This window comes from Parambassis ranga, chromosome 22 (genome assembly GCF_900634625.1).
Source record: "Parambassis ranga chromosome 22, fParRan2.1, whole genome shotgun sequence".
Lineage (NCBI taxonomy): Eukaryota > Metazoa > Chordata > Actinopteri > Ambassidae > Parambassis > Parambassis ranga.
Window position 1 is genome coordinate 1356092 of NC_041042.1, and position 18674 is coordinate 1374765.

The 18674-nt window shown below is 51.5% G+C and overlaps 2 protein-coding genes across 4 annotated transcripts; both read left to right on the forward strand.

Moving 5' to 3' along the window:
- The first annotated feature begins 953 nt into the window (after window positions 1-953).
- On the forward strand, window positions 954-12555 carry baz1a (bromodomain adjacent to zinc finger domain, 1A). Of its 3 annotated transcripts, none has more exons than XM_028395527.1 (30): window positions 954-1069; window positions 1382-1523; window positions 2476-2754; window positions 3930-4085; window positions 4178-4282; window positions 4554-4641; window positions 4724-4846; window positions 4935-5156; window positions 5249-5344; window positions 5428-5566; window positions 5648-5779; window positions 5873-6193; window positions 6297-6462; window positions 6539-6667; window positions 6753-6802; window positions 6878-6987; window positions 7070-7308; window positions 7389-7609; window positions 7885-8015; window positions 8093-8235; window positions 8323-8471; window positions 9079-9150; window positions 9236-9318; window positions 9414-9578; window positions 9705-9907; window positions 9984-10100; window positions 10200-10372; window positions 10459-10652; window positions 10771-10858; window positions 10943-12555. In XM_028395527.1, the coding sequence occupies exons 2-30, from the start codon at window positions 1411-1413 to the stop codon at window positions 11116-11118; spliced, it is 4383 nt and encodes a 1460-aa protein (XP_028251328.1). In that variant the 5' UTR covers window positions 954-1069; window positions 1382-1410; the 3' UTR covers window positions 11119-12555. The 3 variants fall into 3 exon arrangements, with proteins under 3 accessions (XP_028251328.1, XP_028251330.1, XP_028251329.1); XM_028395529.1 differs by having other exon boundaries at window positions 4181-4282; XM_028395528.1 differs by having other exon boundaries at window positions 962-1060.
- Window positions 12556-13316: 761 nt separating this feature from the next.
- On the forward strand, window positions 13317-17457 carry cfl2 (cofilin 2 (muscle)). The gene is made up of 4 exons (XM_028395567.1): window positions 13317-13471; window positions 15075-15382; window positions 16286-16362; window positions 16452-17457. Exons 1-4 carry the CDS (start codon window positions 13469-13471, stop codon window positions 16562-16564), a joined length of 501 nt encoding a protein of 166 aa, XP_028251368.1. The 5' UTR covers window positions 13317-13468; the 3' UTR covers window positions 16565-17457.
- The last annotated feature ends 1217 nt before the right edge of the window (window positions 17458-18674 follow it).

The following is an 18674-nucleotide window of genomic DNA, read 5'->3' on the forward strand; positions in this document are numbered from 1 at the left end:
TAAAGTATTTTGCATTTAAAGTTTTATTTGGAATATTCCTGTATTCTCATTGTGTTTAAACGCTGGTTGACTCGCCCCTCTCTGATGACGCATCACCGTTTCCTGCCGCTTCGCTTACCCCTCTGACGTCACCGCTCCATTTCATCACTGCGGTTTAGCGGGACTGTTTTCCAGGCCACTCCATTGGCTGGTGACAGAGGAGTGACAGGACCGACAACCAACCAGCGCTGTGGAGGTCGGTGAAGCCCCGCCTACTCCTTTACTCGTGCGGTGCATTCAGGTAACACACATCAACTCGGAAAACAGGTATCAACAGTAAACTGACTCACTTTATCTGACGTAATCATTTCTAGTTAAATACGTTCATTAGTTTGATTGCCGTTGCTAGGCAACCAAACTCTTGTTATTCACCCTCATTTTTCTTCTTGTTTTTTTAATTCTTCCATATGTTTTTTGGCGCAGAGTATCTTCAGCACACGTTGACTGATTTCAGCCATTCGACTCTCAAAATGTTCATCTCACAGGTCAACTTCATTTACACGTTTTATTATTCAGATAATGTTTTGTTTCAACAATATATTTAATACAATTTAGCCTCCAACGCTTTATGAAACTAAAGGTTTTCTGTAAAACTACTTTTATTTATGTTGCATTAGGTTATTGTTTGTTTGTTCACACTTTTATTAAATTAATATGTTGTAAAAAACAAAACAGCAACACACAAGTGTTAAAGAGAGCTGAAGTTACAGAAAAACTAATGATAATAATACAACAGTCTAATATCTAAATAAAAATGTACAGAACCAGGTTCTCAGAGCAGAAGAATACTTTGTAATCAGCCTCACACCGTTATTATTTCAGAATGTTCAAATACCACATTGATTCTGGAAAACAAAAACCTGCGAACACCAAACACTAAAAATTCCGAGCTCGGCGCGGGTCCGTGAAGGGGACGAAAACTTGGTCAACAAGCCGCCAGTGAGCCGCTCTCAGCCCGGGACTTGTTCTCCAGTTCGGACCGCGGATTATCGCCTCATCGTTGGACAACTCGGCCCAGACGGTCAGAAAGGTGTGTGTGTGTGTGTGCTGCTGTGGGTCTGCCGGTGTGTGTTGTGTAGTTTTTGTGTCTCCGTGTCGGAGCGGAGTGTGTCCGCTCACACACCGAGGAGCACACTTCCATGTGGGCAGATTATCAGCGCGTCTAACAAAAGACCCGCTCTGCTCCTCCGTGCCGCCGCTCGGTTTAACCTCGGTTTAACCTCCGCCACGCTCGGTTCAGAGTCCGGTTTGAGTCCGGAGCGTCACTTCGGTGTGTTTTGCGGGACTTTGGGTGTGTGGTTCCGCTCTGTGACCCGGGTTCCCTGCTCTTTTTTCCCCTCAGAGAGCCGCCGGTGGAAGCAGAGCCGTGAGATGCCGCTTCTCCACAGAAAAGCCTTCATCCGACAGAAACCTCCGGCGGACCTGCGGCCGGACGAGGAGGTCTTCCTCTGTAAAATCACACACGAAATCTTCAGGACGTACGAGTAAGTACCCCTCAGCCCGGCTGCCCTCACCTGTGAGCGGGGCTGAAGCTCCCGGAGCCTCCGGAGGGGAAGTTTGAATGATGTCCGCCTGACAGTTAGCCGGCTGGCAAACTTCCAGACAGAATAAACAAAAGCGGCTTCATCCTGCCCGGAAACGTCAACTTTTGGAGCTGAAAGTGTCTCCACGGCGGGGGGAAGCCGGTCAGAGCCGGCAGCAGGTGCTGGAAGTGGACTGGACGGGTCCGGGGCAGGTGTACTCTTCGATAAAGTGAAGCTAGCTAAGCGAGCTAAAGTGGGTTAGCGGCTGTTAGCCCGGCAGGCTAACGGAGGAGCTCCCAGACGGTAGTTAGCTCAGCTAGTTTGTAGCTGTTAGCTCGGAGCCTGCAGGCCCGCTGGCAGGTCAGGGTCGCTCGGTGTGAAGTTAAAGGACACTTCCACCTGAATAAAGTTTCCTGACCGTGAACTCGTCAGACCGGGTTTAGTCCAGTCTCTGTAGTTCAGCAGAACTCCTTCAGCTCCCTGCTGATGGGACAGACACCTGTCTGCTCCTGGAGCTCTACCTGAACCAACATGGCGGCTCCTGGGAGCTTCTCAGCTCTCTGAGGTCTCATCCTTGGACTCCATCCTCTCACTCTCTCCTCCTCCTCCTCCTCCTCCATCTTCCTTTTCCTTTCCTCCTTCTTCATCATCTTCACCTCCTCCCCTTTCTGCTTCTCTACCCTTCTTACCATCTTCCTCATCTCCTTCCTTCATCTTATTTCCTCCTCCTCTATTCCTTCATCTCCTCTTTGTTCCTCCTCTTCCTCCTCCTCCTCCTCCTCTTCACTGAATTTACCATTAAATCGTCTCTCCTCCTTTTTAAAGTCAGGCCCTGAAGAAACAGAAGCAGCTGTACTGTTTGTCATCATTAATGCTGATTTATTTGACTGAGTCTCCTCCTCCTCTTCCTCAGTGAGTTCTTTGAGAGGACCATCCTGTGCAACAGTCTGGTGTGGAGCTGTGCTCTGACGGGTCGAGCGGGCCTCACTTACCTGGAGGCGGTGGAGAGCGAGCGGAGGGCGAAGCAGAGCCTCCAGAGTTTCCCTCAGTGCCTGGTGGTTCCTCTGCTGCACCTGGCCACCCTGAGCCGCCGCGGCAGGCTGACGGAGCTCTGTGAGGACGTCTACACCTTCGTCAAAGAGCGCTACTTTCCTGGGGAGACGGTGGACGTGACTGGACACAGCGGAACCAAGTACGCAAAAGTTTCCCCAGTTACAGCGTCTCATTTCAAACCTCCGCTGCCATCCCCCAGACTAAGAACTGTGTCTCTCTGTGTGTGTCTCTCTCTGTGTGTCTCTCTCTGTGTGTGTCTCTCTGTGTGTGTCTCTCTGTGTGTGTCTCTCTGTGTGTGGGTCTCTGTGTGTGTGTCTGTGTATGTCTCTCTGTGTGTGGGTCTCTATGTGTGTGTCTCTCTCTGTGTGTCTCTCTCTGTGTGTGTCTGTGTGTGTCTCTCTGTGTGTGTCTCTCTGTGTGTGGGTCTCTGTGTGTGTGTCTGTGTGTGTCTCTCTGTGTGTGGGTCTCTATGTGTGTGTCTGTGTGTGTCTCTCTCTGTCTGTGTGTCTCTCTCTGTGTGTCTGTGTGTGTCTCTGTGTGTCTCTCTCTGTGTTTCTGTGTCTCTCTCTGTGTGGGTCTCTGTGTCTCTCTGTGTGTGGGTCTCTGTGTGTGTGTGTCTCTCTGTGTGTGGGTCTCTGTGTGTGTGTCTCTGTGTGTCTCTGTGTGTGGGTCTCTCTGTGTGTGTCTGTGTGTGTGTCTCTGTGTGTCTCTCTCTGTGTGTCTCTCTGTGTGTGTCTCTCTCTGTGTGTGTCTCTCTCTGTGTGTGTCTCTCTCTGTGTGTGTCTCTCTGTGTGTGTCTCTGTGTGTGTCTCTGTGTGTGTCTCTCTCTGTGTGTCTCTCTCTGTGTGTGTCTCTGTGTGTGTCTCTCTGTGTGTCTCTCTGTGTGTCTCTCTGTGTGTCTCTCTCTGTGCGCGTGTGTGTCTCTCTGTGTGTGTCTCTGTGTGTGTCTCTCTGTGTGTCTCTCTGTGTGTCTCTCTGTGTGTCTCTCTGTGTGTGTCTCTCTGTGTCTGTGTGTCTCTCTCTGTGTGTCTCTCTGTGTGTGTCTCTGTGTGTGTCTCTGTGTGTGTCTCTCTGTGTGTCTCTGTGTGTGTGTCTCTGTGTGTGTCTCTGTGTGTGTCTCTCTGTGTGTCTCTCTGTGTGTGTCTCTCTGTGTGTCTCTGTGTGTGTCTCTGTGTGTGTCTCTGTGTGTCTCTGTGTGTGTGTCTCTGTGTGTGTCTCTGTGTGTGTCTCTGTGTGTGTGTCTCTGTGTGTGTCTCTGTGTGTGTCTCTGTGTGTGTCTCTGTGTGTGTGTCTCTGTGTCTCTCTGTGTCACAGACATCCATGTGAGATCCTGCAGGTACACTCACCACACTCCAGTGCTAACGGAGCACAGGCTGCTAACGGCCATGGAAAGCTGGAGGACTCCATCGTCATCAGCGACAGCGACGATGAGAGCAGCGCCTTCCAGAGTCCCAGTGCAAAGGTCAACGGGTCAGTAGGTCAAAGGTCACATCAGGTTTATTATAAAGTCTTGGATTAGGGATGAGTCTTCAGTAGTGTGTGTGTGTGTGTGTGTGTGTCAGTAGGAAGAAGAAGAAGCCTCTGAGCCCGTCAGTGTTTAAATACACAGTGAGGATGATGAAGGACCAGCACAGCGAGCCGTTCACCGTCAAAGCCAATCAGATCAGGTGAAAAGCTGCGACCTCACATGCGTGACATCATGCTGCAGGGTTTTAATCAGACGTGTAGAATGACTTAGTTTTTTTACACACGATGCATTCAAGATCCATCGGGAAGTTAAAGGTCTGCCTGCTTCTCAGCTTCTTTCCACAATGAAAGAAAAACCTCTTGTTATAGTACATGTGTAAAATGAGCCCACGCTGAATGATGATGATGTCACAGGAGGGAGAAAACACTGAGGACTCAGTAAAAAGCTGATTTATCGAAATGTTTTTTCAGCCGTAGGAAAAGCACTCTCTCCAGAGAGCGACTGAAGCTTCTCTTCAAGCAGCACTGTGAGCCACACAACGGGACCGTAGCACTGAAGGTGAGAGCCCCGAATGTTGCCCTGACTCCAGGTCCCTGAACACACGGGTCAGACTCCTAATGCCGCCTTTTCCATCTCTCAGCCCGCCACAGTGGCCAAGTACCAGCTGTCGGATCAGACGTTCTCTCAGTTCTTCCCCGATGAGCCGCCGCTCTTCCCCTTCAGCCCCACCTCTAAAGGTGGAGGACGTGGCTCACCTGGACAGGTACGTACTCATCACACGACACGTGCCAGGTGAATGTCGGCCAAGTTTTTATCCGAGTTTCTGAGCGAAGTGTGGTGTGGGTTTCCAGGCGGCGGTGGAGAAGCTGAAGCTGCTGCAGCAGAGGGACGAGATGATGGCCGCCGCTCAGGACAAAGCCCGACTGAAGAGAGAGAAGGAGGAGGCGCAGGAGGCCAAGAGGAGGGAGAGGGAGGACCGGGAGAGACTGAAAGAGGAGCAGAGGCGGCGGTTTGAGGAGGAGAAGCAGCGGAGGAGGGAGGAGAAGGAGAACAGGAAGCTGGAGAAGGAGAGGGTGAGTGGTTCTGAGCATCAAACCTAAAATCAGTCCGTCAGACAGAGTCGAGGCGTCCTCATCGACGAGACGTTTCTGAATCTGACTCGCAGGAACGAGAGAAGCTGAAGGAGGAGAAGAAAAAATACGCCGAGCGGCTTAAGCTGTGGAACAAACCCAGAGAGGACATGGAGTGTGAAGACCTGAAGGTCAGTGAACACACCGCGGGAGGAGCCGGCTTTATTCTTAGTCCTTGTTCCCCTTCTGATCTGGTGAACTTTGGTTCCTCCAGGACCTGCCCAGTCCCGTTCCAGTGAAAACGCGTCTTCCAGCAGAACTCTTCGGAGATGCTTTGATGGTCCTGCAGTTTCTGCACAATTTTGGCGAGTCGTTCGACCTGAAAGACGAGTTCCCTGAGGGCATCTCTTTGGGTGAGAGCGTTTGTCTGCTGCAGGGAACCTTGTGATATCTGTGATGTGAGTGCAGCTCTGACAGGTCTCCTCTCCCTGCAGAGGTTCTGGAGGAGGCTCTGGTGAGTTCGGATCCTGAAGGTCCTCTGTGCGAGCTGCTCTTCTTCTTCCTGTCGGCCATCTTTCAGGCTCTGGATGAGGAGCAGGAGGAGGTGGCCAAAGACCAGGCTGAAGGTGAGGCACACTGACAGATGTCTCGTCTCTGTTCTCGTGGAGTATGTAACCAGCTCCAGCCCAGCCTGACACGCCGGTGTGTATGATCTGCAGACCTGTCGGAGGCTCTGGATGACGACCCTGATCCGACACGCTCGGCTCTGAGTGCCATCGCCTCATTGGCTGCCGCTTGGCCTCAGCTCCATCAGGGCAGCAGCCTGAAGCAGTTGGACCTGGACAGCTGCACGCTGTCGGAGATCCTGCGCCTGCACATCCTGGCTTCTGGAGCCGACTGTAACCACGGCAACGCCAAATTCCGCTACCAGAAGCAAGGGGGCTTCACTCTGACGGACGACCCGTGTGTGGAGCTGCGACTGTCTGAGCCGGCGCTGCTGAAAAAGCTGTCGTGCACGGCGGTGTACGACCTCACACCAGGTCAGCCGCCGACCACCGAGACACCGCTGGAGTCACCGATCGGCTGTGATTGCACTGAATTTGTAGAGGATGAGTGTATTGATCAATGTTGGTGCGTCTGTAGGGGAGAAGCTGAAGATCCTGCAGGCGCTGGTGGGGAAGCTGCTGACGCTGGCGTCCAGCAGAGATCTGATTGAAGACTGTGTGGAGGAGCAGAAAGCCGCCAGACAGGAACTGAGAGAGATCAGAGCTGAGCAGCACCGCAGAGAGAGAGAGGAGGCGGCGCACAGGTACACACACAAAGACACACAATACTGAAGCTCAGAGCTTCGCCGGTTTTGATCACTTTCTCTTGTCCTGCTTCAGGGTTCGTCTTCGTAAGGAGGAGAAGCTGAGGGAGCAGGAGCAGAGGCTGAGGGAGAAGGAGGAGAAAATGAAGGAACAGGAGGAGAAACTGAAGGAGGAAGTGGCCAAGGGCAGAGTCCAGACAAATGGGTACTGAAGGATGTTTGGTCTTCAGCCTCCGTGAGTGTTGGACTGTATTTATAAGGTACTTAAGATGTATTCACTTTTTCTGCAGTGAAAATCACACCGAGGATGACGAGGGCTCGGTCAACAACAAGAACAAAGGTAAACAAAAGTCCACACGTCTGATGCTTCCTCTGGTGTCTTCAGTTAGAAACGGTATCATCTGTCTCCCTGCAGCTAAAATCAAACACAAAGAAAACCAGCAGCAGACGTCTCCTGACTCCAAACCTGCCGCCTGCCCCCCCACCAGCCTGACCGCAGAGGAGCTGGAGAAGGAGCAGGAGAAGGTGACGCTCATACACACAGATGTTACTCTGGTCATGTTGTGTCAGCAGGAGGATCAACGTTGGTCATTGTTGATCGCTGCAGGTTCGAGAGCTGCAGGAGAGGATCCAGAAGGCGGCGGCCTGCACCTGCCTGCTGCCTCTGGGCAGAGACCGGCTGTACCGCCGATACTGGCTCCTCCCTTCAGCCGCCGCTCTGTTCGTGGAGGACGACTACTTCGGCCTGACGGAGGACATGCTGCAGCCATGCCCAAAGCCTGCTCAGGACACTGCAGCAAAGATGGAGGATGAGGAGGTCATTAAGGACGAGCCTGCAGAGGGAAGGTGGGTGAAGAGACGGATCCTCAGCGTTCAGAGAGCTCTCCAAAGACGAGTAAACCTTCCTCACTTTTATCAACTCACAGTGTTGGCTCGAGCCCCGCCCCCGTCCACACCCGCAGCCCGCCTGTCAACCGTCCCAACCAGTGGTCCTTCTTCAGCTCCATGGAGGAGGTGGACCAGCTGATCGAGGCTCTGAACCCCCGAGGTCACAGAGAGAGTGGCCTGAAGGAGATCCTGCTGCAGGAGAGAGACAGACTGCAGCAGCTGCTGCAGAGCTGTGACCGGAACAAATACAGACACGCAGGTAAACATGGAGGCAGGTAAACATGGAGGCAGGTAAACATGGAGGCAGGTAAACATGGAGGCAGGTAAACATGGAGGCAGGTAAACATGGAGGCAGGTAAACATGGAGGCAGGTAAACATGGAGGCAGGCAGGTAAACAGGGAAACATGGAGGCAGGTAAACACACACACAGGTAAACAAGGAGGTTCATGTGCAGGTATCGAATGGATTTTATCTGATGGTTGCTGCGCCAGGTAAAAACAGGAAACCTACACTCACCTGTCCTGTTTGTCCAGATGACCCGGAATCATCCCAATCTGTCCCAGCATGCACTTCTTCAGCTGAGACGCTGATGGAGGTGAGACTGAGAGACCTTCTGCTGGACATTGAAGACCGCGTCCACCAGGGAACTCTGGGAACTCTGAAGGTGTGCACACCTGCCCGTGATGAGTAACAGCAGGTGGCCTCGGTTGATGTGGCTCTGACCTGTCCGGCTGTTTTCAGGTGATGGACAGACAGGTGTGGCGCTCTGCGTTACAGGCAGGAAACTACGAGCTGCTCAGCTGGGATGGCAAAGAAACCGCTGGAGTAAATGGACGAGTGGAGGCCATGGAGGTGGACTCCGCCCACCTGAGAGCCAAAGACAGGTAGAGCTGGAACTCACTTAATGACAGTGAATGTGTCACAGATCACAAACGGTTGCAAACGTGTGTGTGTGTGTGTGTGTGTGTTAGGCTGCAGGAGCTGAAGTCTGACAGTTCGGCCTGTGGGACCAGCGGCAGTGGGACTCCTCAGGTGGTCAGCAGCTCCATACGAATCCTGGCTCAGGCCCTCACTACCATCGAGCAAGGCATCGAGAGGCGGTTTCTCAAAGCTCCGCTGGGTGAGTGTGTCCTTCCTGAGGTCTGTGTGTGTCCTTCCTGAGGTCTGTGTGTGTCCTTCCTGAGGTCTGTGTGTGTCCTTCCTGAGGTCTGTGTGTGTCCTTCCTGAGGTCTGTGTGTGTCCTTCCTGAGGTCTGTGTGTGTCTGTGTGTGTGTCCTCCCTGAGGTCTGTGTGTGTGTCCTCCCTGAGGTCTGTGTGTGTGTCCTCCCTGAGGTCTGTGTGTGTGTCCTCCCTGAGGTCTGTGTGTGTGTCCTCCCTGAGGTCTGTGTGTGTCTGTGTGTTTGTCCTTCCTGAGGTCTGTGTGTGTCCTCCCTGAGGTCTGTGTGTGTCTGTGTGTGTCCTCCCTGAGGTCTGTGTGTGTCCTCCCTGAGGTCTGTGTGCGTCCTCCCTGAGGTCTGTGTGTGTCTGTGTGTGTCCTTCTTGAGGTCTGTGTGTGTCTGTGTGTTTGTCCTTCCTGAGGTCTGTGTGTGTCTGTGTGTGTTCTCCCTGAGGTCTGTGTGTGTCCTCCCTGAGGTCTGTGTGTGTCCTCCCTGAGGTCTGTGTGTGTCCTCCCTGAGGTCTGTGTGTGTCTGTGTGTGTGTGATTATAAAGTGTTTGTACTCTTGCAGGTGATGAAGACTCAAAGAAAGACCAGAAGACAAAGAAGAGCAAGAAGAAGGACGACGACCTGGCCAGTGACGGTATGCTCTCTGTTGTTTTATTAAATCTATCAGATTATTGTCCTCTGATTTTAAAGTCTGATGTAAAATCCCGTCTGTGTGTCAGATGGCAGTGACAGCGGTCGGGTCATTAAGACGGTGTTGGAACGATGGAGGGAGTCTCTGCAGTCCTGCTCAAGTCTGTCTCAGGTCAGAAAAAGGCCTCGCCACACACGTCCAGATTCAGACATTTCATTGGCTGTTGGACATCAACGTCCTGACCTGTGGGTGTCATTTGTCTCCAGGTGTTTGTCCATCTGTCCAGCTTGGAGCGAAGCATCCGCTGGTCTCGCTCCATCCTCAATGCACGCTGCCGCATCTGCAGACGCAAAGGAGACGCCGACAACATGCTGCTGTGTGACGGCTGTGACCGAGGACACCACACCCACTGTCTGAGGCCACGCCTCAAGGTAAACCACGCCCACCGCCACAGTAAAAGCTCGAGCTTCTTTCATTGTGACGCAGTCGCAGCTAATCTGTGTTAGCGGCGTGCTAATAGTAAGAACAACATGTAAACCTGTACAAATGTGTCTCAGTCGGTCCCAGAAGGCGACTGGTTCTGTCCAGACTGTCGACCAAAACAGAGATCCAGTCGTGTTCCGTCACGTCAGCGCTCCTCTATTGACGAGGAAGAAGAGGTGGATGAGGAGGAGGAAGAGGAGGACGAAGCATCTGAGGAAGAAGAGGAGGAGTCTGAAGAAGAAGAGGAGGAATCGGAGGAAGAAGAAGTTGCCTCGAGGTGAGTGAGGGAACGGTTCAGCGTGGTCCATCAACACTGAGATCAGTCTGACATGTTCTCCTCTGGGTCTCTGCAGTGCCAAGAAGAGCCAGGCCCCGCCCCCGAAAGGAAAGAGTCAGCCGACCACGCCCAGATCTCAACAGGCCACGCCGAAGAACAGCTCCGCATCATCAGGGAAAAACTCAACATCCAAGTCGGTGTCTGCTGCAGGCCCTGTCCCACGCTGTCGCTGCTGTGACCCTGCTGTACTGTGGTTCTGACCTGGTCTTGCTCTGCTGTGTTCCAATCACAGGTCCTCAGGGAAAAAGGCCACGCCCCCTACATCCAAGGCAAATGCGGCTTCTGGTGGAAAAGCTGCGCCCCGGGCCGGCTCCCGAAACAGCGCCCGCCTGAGCCAAGAGATCCTGGCACCGAACAGCAAAACCTCACCAGGTCAGAGTGAGTCCCGCAAGAGACCACCGACAGGTAAACAACCAATCAGCTGTCAGTGGACACCTGACGTGTCTGCTGAACGAACAGCAGTAAAACCTCTGACCTCATCTCCTCCCTAGACGCCGCTGCTCCCCCTTCTAAACCGTCTAAACCCGTCCTCCCACCTTCATCCGCCTCCCCATCCTGCTCCAGCCGGCGCTCCTCTGGGAGGAACCACGGAGTCCACGAGCTGTCGGCCTGCGAGCAGCTGACGGTGGAGCTGGTCAGACACGAAGACAGCTGGCCCTTCATGAAGCTGGTGTCCAGGACCCAGGTACACACACACACACACACCTCGATCATGTGAGGTTCTGTGAGGTTCTGTGAGGATGGAATCATGACTGTGTGGTCTGCGTTTGGAGGATTGTCACGCTGTGTTTACCTGTGTGTAGGTGCCCGACTACTACGACATCATTAAGAAGCCGATCGCTCTGAGCACCATCAGAGAGAAAGTCAACAACTGTGAATATCAGACCGCAGGTGAGGAAGAGGAGCTGAACTGGACCAGATTCATTTGTAGTGTGACGAGAGGAGTTTTTCAGAACGTCTGTTCTCTCTCTGCAGGCGAGTACGTCTCTGACGTGGAGCTCATGTTCTCCAACTGTCTGCAGTACAACCCTCGCCACACCAACGAGGCGAAGGCCGGACACCGCCTGCAGCACTTCTTCCACTCGGAGCTCGGCAGACTCGGCCTAATGGAGCGCAGTCCTGCCCCGCCCGCCAAACGCTCCCGACACTGAGCCCACACCCGTGACCTCACCACCGTCCACTCTGCTCACTTTGACTGGAAGCCGTTTCTCTCCTGGCAGCTCTCTGCGACGTCCGACGGGACCAAAGGTCACAAAGGTCAACAGTTAAAAGGAGCCGAATATGAAATGTTAGAATGAGACTTTCTCTCCTGTTAGGTAAGCTCCGCCCCCTTTAAAAACCTTCTAGAATAAAGCTGCAGCTGCTGTGAGTGGATGAAAGCGTAGACAAACGTTCAGGGCATTTATTTCCCGTCTGTGTGGACGGACACATTCCTGTGGTGCTGTAAAGACAAAGACCTCCTCATGTTTCCTGTAATCCAGAAAAGCAAAAACCACTAACCCACCTGTACTGAAAATCAGGCCGTTAACTCGCTCAGGGACAAAACTTTGGATTTGAAAACATTTTGTTACAGAGCAGCAGGTTTTTATACAAGCAGAGCGACCGTACAGCGTCAGGGTCCAGCGCTCGCTGTACGGAGGCCCGAGGCTGCCGAAGTTCAAAGGTTCAAAAACAGATGTTTATTTTCCTTTTGGAAAACTTTCTGCTAAAATAAAAAAAAAAAAAAACAGAATCCAGCAAAACCGGCTTATTTTTACCAAACACTGGGTTCTGCTGGATCACATGACCTTCAGGATCACCGGCTCAGGTAAAACGCTGCGTCTCTCTCAGACTTTGTAAACTGTGCTCAACAACTTTTCCTAGAGAATTATTTTTATATCTGTCTATTTTTGTGACATAAAATGTAATTTTCCACCTAATTTAGAAAATCAAAAAAATCCCATTTGTGCCACAAATTTAAAAACACTGAAAAATATGTACGATTATAATCAGACTGGTTGATAAAGTTGAGCTGTGTGCAGGGTTTTCTTTTTCTTTTATGTATTTGTATAAAGAAAACAATTAAGTTTGTTTTAATTTTGGCCTCCACAGACCTCCGTAGAGGAAAACATAAACCCCCCCATGGAGGCTCCGACATTTATTTTGAAAACTGGAATTCTGAAGTGAGAAGTTTGCCAGAAATTCACCGTAGTGAATAATTAAATTATTGATAATTTCCTCAGATCAAGTTGGACACAAAATTCCTAAAAGTGCCAACGTATAAAATTAGACTGAAGGAAACTTTAGTTGTGTTGGAGTGAGGCGGAGTCCAGCGGCGTGGTCCTCTGAGCTGCCGCGACCTCTGCACATTTATAGTTTTTGTATTTTTTGACTACTACAGTTTTTTCCTGCTTTAGTTAGTTTTTGTTGGGCTTTGTTCTTCGCCACTGATGATGACGATGTGTGTTTGTGTGTGTGTGTATTGGGGGGTGGAGGTCAGCTGTAGACACTACACTGGAGCCGCTGCAGCCCCCCCCCCCCCTGCTGTGTATTTATTTAGTTAAAGTCTGCGTTGTCTTTATTTATGACTGCTAGTCGCCCTCTGATGCTCTCACCTGTTTGCTGTTTTGATGTAAAAATAAATTGACCTTTTCTAAATGACTGCAGTTTGTTTTATTTAAAATTGGTTCTGTTGAAAATGTCCCGTCCTCCTCAGCAGCCAGCAGGACGCCATGATGAAGTCACTGTGAGCAGTAGTCACATGACCAACACTCAGAGAGTCTCTGACCTGCAGCTGATCTCTGTCTGAACACCTGAGTGATTCTGCACACACACTGCCTGCAGACAGGATGGAGCTGACCAATCGGAGCACACCGACTGGTCATGTGACAGGACCTGGTCAGGATTCTGCAGGGACCAGCAGGGAACTTTCCTTCTGCTTTGGACCTACAGGTTCTGTGAGACCAGGACGCACAGCATCACATGACCTGAGCAGCACCACCCAGCTCTGCTGGTTCAGGATACAAAACATTTATCAAAGGATTCTGTTATAAAACGTTCAGTTTTTGGCCTCTTGAATTAAATTGATAAATAGATAAAAGTGTCAAATTTACTAAATAATCAAAGCATTTTTTAAACATAACTTGTCCTATAAAAACTTTTTGGTGAGAAAGTATGATGTTATTCAAACGTTTGGACAGATTTAAACCGATTTTAATTTGTTTTTTAAATGTTTTGCTCGGACTGAACCGGGTTTTCTGTCGCGGGAGCGCGCACGGCGCCTTAAAGCTGCGTCTCAGAGTATAGTCTGTAGTTTGAGCTACGTGCGCGCTCCCGTGACGGAAATCACTTTTTGGCAGAACACCGGCTCGAGCTTTTGATCCCGGTGTGGCTCCGCCCCCTCTTCCTCCTCCCTCCGCTCCCTCCTCCTCCTCCGGTCGGCCGGCCACATTCCCCGCTACCTTTCACCCCTGAGAAACCCCGATCTTACGGCGAAGCAGCGCAGACAAACCCCGGAACAACATGGTAAGAACCGGCCGGAGACGGCTCCACGACTTGGATCGAGGTTCGGGGAACCCGCTTCGTCTGCGGTCGGGGAAGCTGCGGGTTTCCGTTGGACCGTTATGCGGCTCGGCGGGTAGCGTGATGTTAGCTAGCATGGCTGCCGATCCCGTTAGTTAGCCGCTCGATCTGACCGATATTCGGCGCTTACGTCGCCGAGAAACGGTCCTGGTGGCGGGGTTCAGCCCGCTAACGTTTGTAGAACCTTTTCAGGGATTTGTTCTTTGAGCAGCTCGCGTTCCGGAGCCGAGCTGAACCGGGCTAGGCAGGGCCCGCCTCCAGGCCGTGTGGCCCGGGGCGGCCATCTTATTCCGGCTGCGGCGGTGCTGCTGCACTGACCAGCCCAGCTCCCACCCCGCGCTAAAGGAAGCCCAACCAGGCCCGGACCCCAACCAGGCCCGGACCGAGTTTTAGTCCAGGACTGTGAGCGGCGGGGCCGTGACTGTGCAGTCTTCGCGGAGGCCCGCGGGCTCCGCTCTGAGTCAGCCGCAGCTGAGCTGTCAGGCTCCCGCAGGCCCGTGTGGCCGCAGCCGCCCCTCGCTCCCACCGGGCTCCATTCACGGTCTGACGGTTTTATCGTCCCGCAGCTCGTCCGTCCACCCGCGGGCATGATTCAGCTGGATTCAGCGGCGTGAGGCTGCTGCCAGGTCCGGCCGGAGACCAGAGAACCGAGAACCCAAACATCCAGCTGCAGCCTTAGTTTCCATAGAAAGAAGCAGTTCTGTGGTTTTTCTGAGTCACTGCTAGAAATTATTTGGGTGTTTTAATTTTAATTTTTTTAATGTTCACACACATTAACATCATTTATTCATCAGTGATGTCTGTCAGCAGTTTACATTTAAATTTACTTAACTTTATAAAATGTTTAGAAATGTGTCCGTTTTTTAATGAACGTCAAAATTCAGAGGCTTGAATTGATTTATTGAATTTATTATTTAAATGCAGACTTAGTCGTTGAAACATCAGGAAACATCTTCAGAGCCGACTGAGGAGGTTTTAATGGATCAGCTGAGGACTGTTAGTCCAACAGGAGTCAGCTGATCAGTTTGATCAGCAGCTGCAGCCTAAAGGAGCGTTCTGTAAAAGTGAGGGCACGTATACAAGACTTTACTGTTCAACAATGAAGCTAGAGATGAAACGCTCACAATAAGACAGAGAGAAGGCGGACGCTGCAGAAACAGCTCCGTCTCTGCAGCGACTAAATAAAAAAAACATGGCGGATGTCAGCAGTCGGGGCCGAACCTGGGCGGTCTGCAGAGAGACTCTTGGTGGATGCTGCACGTGTTGCTGCGTTCACTGACCGTCCATTGAGGTGAATTCACTGCCTGCTGTAGGCTGCAGTCATTAATGGACAGTGGTGTTGCATTCACTGACACCTTGTGGGGATGTGTTCAGTGACTTCCTGTCTGCTGGGTGTTGATTATCAGAGGTCAGAGTTCCACTGGGGCAACATGCTGAGTCACTGCCGCAGCCTGGAACAGCCCGGGGTTCTCACCCGGCCGGGCTTAGGTTCTTTTTTTTGTCAGATTAGCGGCCTGATGTTTCCCTCGCTGCTTCTCCTCCGCAGGCGTCAGGCGTGACAGTGAATGATGAGGTCATCAGAGTGTTCAACGACATGAAGGTGAGAAAGTCTTCGACCCAGGATGAGGTGAAGAAGAGGAAGAAGGCGGTCCTTTTCTGCCTGAGTGAGGACAGGAAGAAGATCATCGTGGAGGAGGGGAAGCAGATCCTGGTGGGGGACATCGGCGAGACCGTGGACGACCCGTACGCCTGCTTTGTCAAGCTCCTCCCCCTCAACGACTGTAGATACGGCCTGTATGACGCCACCTACGAGACCAAGGAGTCCAAGAAGGAGGACCTGGTCTTCATCTTCTGGTACAGTATTGATCAGGGGCCACAGGAGAGGTTGGGGGGGGAGGTCAGGGATTAGGTGATCAGTCTCTGGGGTCAGCTGGTCAGACCACGATAACGAACACCTGCAACCCGAGTTGCAGGCGTTACTGTCGTTATAGTTATTATCAAGAACTGTCCAATCACGACCTGTCAGCTTCCACTGTCGTGACCAATAACATCCACGAGTGTCAGCTCAAGATGAGTGACAGGTCACCGCTCCCTTCAGAGGAGCCATCTTGTGATGCCCGGTGTCCCGCCGCCTCCTCCTGCTGCTGTCTGTAGATGACAGCTGTGTGAGCGCGTTCATGACTTCTCACTCGGTCAAAACATTAAGTCAGCGAACAGTTCTCCCGCTAATCAGCTGGCATCAGGGGGAGGGGCCACCAGCGGCAGGTTTAGGTTGTGGGTTCAAACACTGCATTATGTAAACTGCTGTTTATTGGGTCAGTTAATGAGTCGCTACTGTAACATGCAGCTACGAGCGTTAGCTCAGAACATTAGCAGCTCCGCCCTGTTCTACACTACAGACGGCTGACACCATGTACGGTCCCACGTCCTGTGGTGTAACATGTGGTCGTGAAGTCAGGAATCATTCCTTCAAACTAATGTTCTGTAAAAATAAACTGGAACCAGGAGCTCCACACACAGAGGACGAGCCGTAGAACGCCGATCAGCCGAACACACTCAGGCCTGTGATCTTCCACACATGATGCATTCAGGGACCGTTGGAAGGTTCGGTGTTGGATGTTCTGTGTTTTTTAACAGCAGGCAGGTCATCACGTGATCAGGATGTTACTGATCACGTGATGTCTGCCGAGCGTCCGCTGTGTTAAAGCGGTCTGGCTCCATCAGCGCGGCGTTAACGCCTGTTCTGTTTCCTCCCAGGGCTCCAGAGAGCGCTCCACTCAAGAGTAAGATGATCTACGCCAGCTCTAAAGATGCCATCAAAAAGAAGTTTACAGGTGAGTCCGCCTGCTGAGGTCAGAGGCCGATGAAGACGTCAGGTCAACTGTGGGTCTTCATCACGCGTCCCTGTGTGTGCTCTCCTCAGGTATCAAACACGAGTGGCAGGTGAACGGGCTGGATGACATCCAGGACCGCGCCACGCTGGCTGAAAAGCTGGGAGGGAACGTGGTGGTGTCTCTGGAGGGCAAGCCGCTGTGATGTCACGGCGGCGAGCCGAGCGGAGCCAAGCCAACCGCCGTGCCATCCGGACCGAAGCACCTGACCCCACCTGAACACCGCCGCTTCACCCAGCAGCTTGCTCTGTCTGTATCCATGTCCTGAAGGAGTTAGCGTCTTTAGGCCTCTTTTGTTTTTTCTTTTTGTTTTTGTTCTTTTTGCTTTTTTTCTTTTTCCAACATGAAGGAGATCTCATTAACATAATGATATGCAAACACCTCCCTGTTTGTTGCCACATGACTTCTCTTCACCTGGCAGAAACAAAACGACAAAAAAACCCGACACACACTATCAAACCCCAGGAAGGTTGTCTCTCTCACAGCCAGAGTTTTGCCAAAAAGTCGATGTGAAGGAAGCAGCCGCATGCGTCGGAGGCGGGCGCCGCGATGCTCCGCCTCCTGCAGCACACGGGTCGCACTCATGATGCTTTTTACATGACTTTATTTATTATTGTAAACTGTTGTTTCTTCTCAAGTATGTTCCCACCAGGCAGACACATGTTAGACTATGCATTCAGAAGATCACCCAGCACTTTTTGTTGAAACGCTACAGAAAAGATCCCGACGCTAAATTCTCTGTATTTATGTCACCGAGCTAACGTTTGTTTACCTCAGTTTTCATTCCTGTCGGACTCACCGTCATTCTAGCTGTTTGGTCGTCGCCTTACTTTCAGTTTGAATGTAACCGTCACACCAGAGTTAGAGTGCACTTTTATTTTGTAAAGAAACACTACAGGAAGCAGATTTGACCCCAGCAGTGAGAGACGACCCCACGACAACACAAACGACAAGAACACGACGACATCTGGAGCCTTAAAGTGGAACGTTGTTTCTGAGATCACAGGAAGCCACTTTGCAATAAAAGCCTGTGGCAGATCTGACGCCTCCCGCCTCGTCTCTGCTTCCACCAATCACAGCGCAGCGCCCTCACCAGGCAGGGATCAGGACACCTGAGTGAAAACAGGACCTCTGTAGAACCAGGTGTGTTTTTAGAGGACAGGTTTAGAATTTCCCACCTGAACCTGTTTGGACCTGTCCCAGCAGAACCTCGGTGGACTCGTGAGAATCACTTCAATACGCAGGCTGCTGTCAGAACCGGTTGTTGTTTAAAGCCCTTCCCCGTGGAACCGTGTTAGGAACTACATTCTTCAGCAGGACCAACTAGAATCAGGATGTTGTCAGTAGAACCCAGTTTTAATCAGACTGGCTCTGTTAGACCCTCCAACTAACATCAGAACCACATTCAAATCGAGGCTTTACTTCGTAGAACCAGAAACATGTTTGAATGAGTGTTGGGTAATCGGTTCGGTCTTTGTAAAACCACTCTGGGGAGAGCCATCAGAACCTCACAGGAACCAGTGGATTCCTTTAGCAGAACCTTTAGAAATCCGAGTAGAACCTGCATGTCGTTGCTAAAAGTAAAGCTTTCACCTGCAGAGCCCAGCAGAACCACCGTGATTTTGAGAGAATCTGATTCTGCTGACAGCTCTACGGCTCCATAGGAACCATGACCCACTATTTGCAGAGTGTAGAACCTCATCACATAGTGCGGTGTGTTGTAGATTCCATGAGAACCAGAATGGCCCTGTTCAAACCAGTGGGGTCCATCAGAACCTGTGTGGCTCAGATTCCAGCCTGTAGTACCCATTAGCTCCAACAGAACCCAGTTAGAATCGGTGTCTTCATTAGAATCCATGTAATCTCAGACCCAGGATGACCTCGGCTTAGAAACCTTAACCCAACCCATGCAAAGTAAATCAGCATATTAGAAGCAGACAAGATGTCATGACTCTGAGCAGAACCACTGTGGACCCTTATTAGAGCACAAACCAACAACAGCCGTGTCCACCAGAACCGTTTCACACAATCAATGCAGACTGATGCATGTTTAACAGACATTAAGACCCGGGTAGAACCTCTGAGGTATGACGTGTGATCAGAACCACTGTCTCTGACATCAGAAGGACCCACCAGAGTCCTGTTCAAACCTTCTCAGACTGAGCAGGACTCTGTTAGAACCAGACATAAGAAGAAGATCCATGCTTCATGTTGAAGCACTGGCATCCTTTGAAGGATGCAGACTTCATATGGGT